This window comes from Oncorhynchus keta, chromosome 23 (assembly GCF_023373465.1).
Source record: "Oncorhynchus keta strain PuntledgeMale-10-30-2019 chromosome 23, Oket_V2, whole genome shotgun sequence".
Taxonomy (NCBI): domain Eukaryota; kingdom Metazoa; phylum Chordata; class Actinopteri; order Salmoniformes; family Salmonidae; genus Oncorhynchus; species Oncorhynchus keta.
Window position 1 is genome coordinate 10,425,597 of NC_068443.1, and position 7,845 is coordinate 10,433,441.

The window sequence follows — 7,845 nt, forward strand, 5'->3', positions numbered from 1 at the left end:
CCTGTTACCTCCCCTTCTCTCTGTCTGCAGCCTGGTGTCTGAGAAATGAAGGAGTGAGCTCAGTGCTGCTGGGAACATCCAACCCCATCCAGCTTGCAGAGAATCTGAGGGCCATGGAGGTAAGGAGCTTCTCTCATATAGTTTATTTTTTTCATTAAGGGAAGAAGGACTACTGTTTTAGGCGCAATGCAAAATCGACCCTGAGACTCGATGCCCACAGGAGGTTGTTGGCAGCTTAATTGGGGAGGATGGGCTCATGTTAATGGCTGGAGCGGAATAGGTGGAATGATCACAAAAACATCAAACAAATCAAATCAAACTTTATTTGTCACATGCGCCGAATAGAACAAGTGTAGACCTTACCGTGAAATTCTTACTTACAAGGCCTTAACCAACAGTAAAGTTCAAGAAGAGTTAAGAAAATATTTACCAAATAAACTAAAGTAAAAAAAATACTAAAAAGTAACACAATAACATAACAATAACGAGGATATATACAGGGGGTACCGGTACCGAGTCAGTGTGCGGGGGTACAGGTTAGAGGTAATTTGTACATGTAGGTTGGGGTGAAGTGACTATGCATAGATAATAAACAGTGAGTAGCAGCAGTGTACAAAACTAATTGGGAGGGGGGTCAATGTAAATAGTCTGGCTGGCATTTGATTAATTGTTCAGCAGTCTTATGGCTTGGGGGTAGAAGCTGTTAAGGAGCCTTTTGGTCCTAGACTTGGCGCTCCGGTACCGCTTGCCATGCAGTAGCAGAGAAAACAGTCTATGACTTCGGTGACTGGAGTCCGACAATTTTTTTATGGGCTTCCCTCTGACACCGCCTATTATATAGGTCATGGATGGCAGGAAGCTTGGCCCCAGTGATATACTGGGCCGTACGCACAACCCTCTGTAGCGCCTTACGGTCAGATGCCGAGTAGGTGCCATACCAGGCTGTGATGGAACTGGTCAGATTGCTCTCGATGGTGCAGCTGTAGAACCTTTTGAGATCTGGGAACCCATGCCAAATCTTTTCAGTCTCCTGAGGGGGGAAAGGTTTTGTCATGCCCTCTTCACAACTGTCTTGGTGTGTTTAGACCATGATAGATTGTTGGTGATATGGACACCAAGGAACTTGAAACTCTCGACCCGCTCTACTACAGCCCCGTTGATGTTAATGGGGGCCTGTTCAGCCCGCCTTTTCCTGTAGTCCACGATCAGCTTCTTTGTCTGACTCACATTGAGGGAGAGGTTGTTGTCCTGGCACCACACTTCCAGTTCTCTGACCTCCTCCCTGCAGGCTGTCTCATCGTTGTCGGTGATTGTTGTGTCGTCAGCAAACTTAATGATGTTGTTGGAGTCGTGTTTGGCCACGCAGTCGTGGGTGAACGGGGAGTACAGGTGTGGACTAAGTACACACCCCTGAGGGGCCACAGTTTTTAGGATCAGCGTGGCAGACGTGTTGTTGCCTACCCTTACCACCTGGGGTCGGCCATCAGGAAGTCCAGGATCCAGTTTCAGAGGGAGCGGTTTAGTCTGAAGATCCTTAACTTAGTGGTTTCCAGGTGTTTGATGCCATTCCATTTTTTTCCATTGCAAACATTATTATGAGCCATCCTCCCCTCAGCAGCCTCCTGTGCCTGTGCCCTATGTACTACGTGTGGAGATCTGAGAGGATTTGACAGGTGTACGCAATATAGTAGTAGCTCCACTTGCTGACCAATAAGCTGAGTGGAAGTTACACCTCATGTCTTATACTGTACCTATCAAATCATCTTAGATGCAGTAGCCTCGTGAGCCTCCCTCATCTTGCTATTGTCGATAAGGCCGGGACCGATGTCCCCCTGTTGGAATGGCTATCACTCTATAGACCAAAACATGCTAGGTGAAGCTGGTGTGTGAAGTGGTTCAAACTACAACTCTACCAAAGCACAAGACGAGAGAACGTGGAGGTCATTCCCATGCTGAAATGGTGAAAAAATCTACAAAATAAAAACCAATTATTCAGGCTGCAGCTGTTTAAATACTTTAGTCTGGTAAACGCATCCGTTTAAGAACATTTCTGAATGGTACTCTGAAGTATCCATTATAACAACTACAACAGACTTTGATCTCTGGTGGACAAACCAGAGGCTTTCTGTCGTCTGACTATCCAGCGGACGGACCGGTGATCAGAGAGGGACAACAAAGGCATACAGATGTAAATATGTAAACTGCTATTTATTTTCGAATGAGGGGCTGTTCCTGTTAAAAGTATTAGCATTTCATAAGTGTAGTTATCAACTGTTTCCCGCTCTCGAACTGTCCCCACCCCCTTGCCTTTGTCTACCAAGCCGTCATATCAGCCCACTAGGGACATTTCTATCATGTCAGTAACCAATGTGTGTGTGTGTGTTTATGTAATTCTGTGAGTTAGTTACTTAGTAAATAAATAATTAAGCCAATTTGTATATTGCTTATTCATGATCTGTGTTATGGTCCGTGCAGATATCCAAGGGTTTGCTACATTCAGGAATGAGACTGATGAGGTCATAATACATTAATAAGTGAGGGAAAATATCTGAAGAGTTATATTCGTTAAATAAACACTCTTTAAACATTTTCCCCGTGGTGCTCCGGCTTCCTAGTTAATTAAAGTTACATGATTAGTTTAATCACGTAATTGAATGACAGAGAATTGATTCGATAAATGAACAGTCTTCACATGTAATGGTAGTCTTCACAACTCTCTTTGTGTGTCTGGACCATGATAGATTGTCCACAGATCAGGCTGGCTGGCGAAGCTAAAGGTGCACGGTTTAGGCATCAATTTGGGACACTGACAACCATTTCTCAGCACTCATACAGCTCCCCTTCTCTAGTCTATGCCTACGCTGTTTATTTACAATTATGGATGCCTATTGTGGTGTAGTTACCAACTAACTACTACTACCAACATAACAACTGAATGAATCAATGGTATTGTTTCTCTTCTTCGTGTATTCTAGGTCATTCCAAAGATGACAGCAGGCATTGCCACAGAGATTGACCACGTCTTGGGAAACCAACCCCACAGGAAGAAGGACTTCCAACAAGCACATTAGGATGGAGCCATTCTTCAGAACTGTGACTATTCTGGACCAGCTCTCATCAGTGGCACCTCCAGTCAGTGGCACCTCCAGTCATTGTGTGCCCAACCCTGTTTGTGTGTGTGTGTGTGTATGTGTGTGTGTGTGTGTTCTACGCAGTTCCTCGTCCTGCCACACCCGAATAAAGATCAACCAGTAGTCAGTGTCGTTAACTGAGAGCTCTGCTTGATAAAGCATGCATGCCACACAGCTCATCCACTCCACTTCAGTGCAGCTCAAACCTGCCGAACTAACCAGCCGTTATCAAGATAGCAATCAAGTCAGACTAAGATCACCTGAATCAGTTGAGGCTGCTGAGGCGAGGACGGCTCATAATAATGGCTGAAATAGACTGTAATGGATAGAATAGAATTGTATCAAACACATGAAAACCATGTTTTTGATACCATTCCATTTACTCCATTCCAGCCGTTATTATGAGCTGTTCTCCCCTCACCAGCCTCCACTGAATCTGATGTGCAAATCCCTTATGGCACACCCAGCTGTCCCGCATTCTGTGTAGAAGCCTTTGTAGGCTAAACGGGACATTCATGAGTACAAACTCTTGGACAGAGGACTGTGTTCCTGTCCTCAAAGTGATGGACATGGACAAATGATCTGTCCATGACGGTCAGTGCTGGCTGAGCCCCTCCTATCCTACAACCTAAGTGCTTACCTAACCCCGCATTGTTGTCGTGATAATTAACTGTTTCGATACATGCTGACATCTTGTGGTTTTTGAACGTTTTTCCCCCCATTGTGATGTTAAAATACCAACAGGGTTGTGTTGGATTGAATATTTCAAAACGACATGTGTAATGACTGTTAACTGATTATATATATTTTTGTCAATGAATGCAGAAGAACACAGTATTATTATGATAGTACTTTCATAGTATCTCCCCATTTCTCTCTAACAATGCATACTCTTCTGCAAACAGATATTGCAGGCATGTACATAGGTCTACCGTTGGTGTAAGCAGTATCACTGGATGCTATCTAGTGCCCTCATTGCACATACCGATATATTTTAATTTTATCCAAGTTAAACTGATGTATATGATGTATATTCTACCCTTTGTCATTGCACCTGGGCTAAAACTGAATACAATGTCTGTTCAAATGTAAAATGGTATAATGAGATTATGTCAGAGGTTGAGAGTTCAGTAAAGACTCCTTAATTGATGTAGTTGTTGTTGCTCATTTGTACATACTGTGTATAAATAAATATCCAGTGTGAACGATTGTATTCTCTGTGCAGAAACACCTCATATCTAGAAGTATTGAAAATATGTCGTTTTAAAAGGTAAGGCATAGACAAGGTTCCAATACAAAGAAACAAACATTTGTGAGCGAAAAGGTCAGAATAGAATTGATGACGTCATTGGAAAACTGTCCCTCTAAAGTTGTGGATGTAGCCTACCAATGTTATTATGTAGCTTTTACCAGCAGAACGTGAAAACAAAAAGATTTCTAGATTCCTCTATTTGAAAACCAAGTACAGTGGCTTGCAAAAGTATTCAACCCCATTGGCATTTTCCCTATTTTGTTGCCTTACAATCTGGAATTAAAATGGATTTTTGGGGGGGTTTGTATCATTTGATCTACACAACATGTCTACCACTTTGAGGATGCAAAATCATTTTTATTGTGAAACAAACAAGAAATTACAAAAAAAACAGAACTTGGGGGTGCAAAACTATTCACCCCCCCAAGTCAATACTTTGTAGAGCCACCTTTTGCAGCAATTACAGTTGCAAGTCTCTTGGGGTATGTCTCCATAAGCTTGGCACATCTAGCCACTGGGATTGTTGCCCACTCTTCAAGGCAAAACTGCTCCAGCTCCTTCAAGTTGGATGGGTTCCGCTGGTGTACAGCAATATTTAAGTCATACCACAGATTCTCAATTGGATTGAGGTCTGGGCTTTGACTAAGCCATTCCAAGACATTTAAATGTTTCCCCTTAAACCACAAGAGTGTTGCTTTAGCAGTATGCTTTGGGTCACTTTCCTGCTGGAAGGTGAACCTCTGTCCCAGTCTCAAATCTCTGGAACACTGAAAAAGGTTTCCCTCAAGAATTTCCCTGTATTTAGCACTATCCATCATTCCTTCAATTCTGACCAGTTTCACAGTCCCTGCCAATGAAAAACATCCCCACAGCATGATGCTGCTGTAACGGATGTGAAATAGCTAGCTAGTTAGCGGTGGTGCGCGCTAAATAGCGTTTCAATCGGTGACGTCACTTGCTCTGAGAGCTTGAAGTAGTGGTTCCCCTTGCTCTGCAAGGGCCGCGGCTTTTGTGGAGCGATGGGTAACGATGCTTCGTGGGTGTCAGTTGTTGATGTGTGCAGAGGGTCCCTGGTTCGCGCCCGGGTATGGGCGAGGGGACGGTATAAAGTAATACTGTTACATTGATGCTGTTGACCCGGATCAATGGTTGCTGCGGAAAAGGAGGAGGTCAAAAGGGGGGTGAGTGTAACGGATGTGAAATAGCTAGCTAGTTAGCGGTGGTGCGCGCTAAATCGCGTTTCAATCGGTGACGTCACTTGCTCTGAGACCTTGAAGTAGTGGTTCCCCCGCGGCTTTTGTGGAGCGATGGGTAATGATGCTTCTTGGGTGACTGTTGTTGATGTGTGCAGGTATGGGCGAGGGGACGGTCTAAAGTTATACTGTTACACTGCCACCACCATGCTTCACTGTGGGGATGATGTTCTCGGGGTGATCAGAGTTGGGTTTGTGCCAGACATAGCATTTTCCTTGATGCCCCCCAAAAAAAAAATTAAAGAAATAATAATCTGACCGGAGTACCTTCTACCATATGTTTGGTGAGTCTCCCACATGCAAAAGGTGGCTCTACAAAGTATTGACTTGGGGGGGGGTAGTTTTGCACCCCCAAGTTCTTTTTTTTTGTTGTAATTTCTTGTTTGTTTCACAATAAAAATGATTTTGCAACGTGTTGGCTTACTTTTTTCTTTAAGAAATAGCTTTTTTTCTGGCGGCTTAAAGTGGTCCTATGGACAGATACTCCAATCTCTGCTGTAGATCTTTGCAGTTCCTTCAGGGTTATCTTTGGTCTCTTTGTTGCCTCTCTGATTAATGCCCTCCTTGCCTGGTCTGTGGGTTTTGGTGGGAGGCCCTTTCTTGGCAAGTTTGTTGTGGTGCCATATTCTTTCCAGTTTTTAATAATGGATTTATATGGTGCTCCATGGGATGTTTAAAGTTTCTGATATTTTTTTTATAGCCCAACTCTGATCTGTACTTCTCCACAACTTTGTACCCGACCTGTTTGGAGAGCTCCTTGGTATTCATGGTGGCACTTGCTTAGTGGTGTTGCACACTCGGGTGCCTTTCAGAACAGGTGTATACATACTGAGATCATGTGACACTTAGATTGCACACAGGTGGACTTTATTTAACTAATTATGTGACTTCTGAAGGTAATTGGTTGCACCAGATCTTATTTAGGGGCTTCATAACAACGGGGGTGAATACATATGCACACACTATTTTTTTTTTTTTTTTTTTACTTTTTAGAACATTTTGAAGCAAGTCATTTTTTTTCATTTCACTTCACCCAATTTGGACTATTTTGTGTATGTCCATTACATGAAATCCAAATAAAAAATACATTTAAATTACAGGTTGTAATGCAACAAAATAGGAAAAATGCCAAGTGGGATGAATACTTTTGCAAGGCACTGTATAAGTAGACTCGTCTTTGGATGCGTCCTCCGTTACCTCTGGCAAAACCCCATCACTCTCCTCCACTTGTGTCAATGGGTGGATTCCATTATGCTGAGCCGCAGGGCACTGGTCCGTGACCGGGCTAAAGTGGTGAGGGAGGAACGCCCTTCTCAAATGGAACAGTAAGCTGCGCGGCTCTGTCATGTTATCCACAAAGCGGCATGGTGCATCGTCTAGAAACATACAACATCTCTTTTCTGTCAAATAAATGTTTGAATTTTATAACTAGTTTTCATTGGGAAGTCAGATAAAGCATTTTCTAAAAAGCAATCACTTTTGCACGTGAAAACACAGAATCCTATTTGTTACTCCACGTGCTTATTTATGTCACTTTTGTTTTGAGCCGACTTCACCATGGGCTTTGAACCTGGCTCACGACCCGGAGGCAGCCCGGTTCCAAAACAAATGCAACCTTCTTCTCCTGAGTACATACCTTCATCTACTGAGTACATACCTTTGTCTCCTGAGTACAAACCTTCTCCTGAGTATAAACCAAATGACCTGACCTTGACCCAAGGGTGAGTGATTCGACTGGGAGCCCCTCAGTGAGAAGGCCTGAAGAGAGAGGTGCAAAGCAGATGAGTTTTAGTAAGGTTTGATTTCTTGCGTTTATAGCGATGGTGATCAATTGCACTGCACTGATGGAGTGGAAATCACAGAAGATAGATGTGATAGCAGATAAATATTTAGGTGTGAGAGATTTTTAGTGCAGAATGGCTACAGGAAGTTTTGAAAATAGGGGTTCCATCCTCCCAGGCCGATGGTTTGGTGTAGGATCGTTTAGGGTCAAAGTAGTAATATGGAGGGGTGGGTTTTTGAGGATAGTGTATAAGTGCAGGCTTAGATGATGGTGCAATTTAGGATTTTCCCATTCCCCTTTTCCATTTTTGTTGACCAAAATGTGCAATTCGTACTCCGACCTGAGAAAGGCAGCAATATGCAACACAGCGTCTCGTCTGCCGGAAATTCACACAGAGACTCCTCCCATAAGCATCACTTATTGGAT

At 43.3% G+C, this 7,845-nt stretch overlaps 1 protein-coding gene across 5 annotated transcripts in view; it reads left to right on the forward strand.

Moving 5' to 3' along the window:
- Window positions 1–4,344, forward strand: part of kcnab1b (potassium voltage-gated channel subfamily A regulatory beta subunit 1b) — a 75,524-nt gene extending 71,180 nt beyond the window's left edge. For all 5 annotated transcript variants that reach the window (XM_052476313.1, XM_052476314.1, XM_052476315.1 and 2 more), the window contains 2 exons: window positions 31–119; window positions 2,976–4,344. In XM_052476313.1, coding sequence (XP_052332273.1) covers window positions 31–119; window positions 2,976–3,071 — 185 coding nt within the window. In that variant the 3' untranslated portion in view covers window positions 3,072–4,344. The remainder of the gene's footprint in view (window positions 1–30; window positions 120–2,975) is intronic.
- The last annotated feature ends 3,501 nt before the right edge of the window (window positions 4,345–7,845 follow it).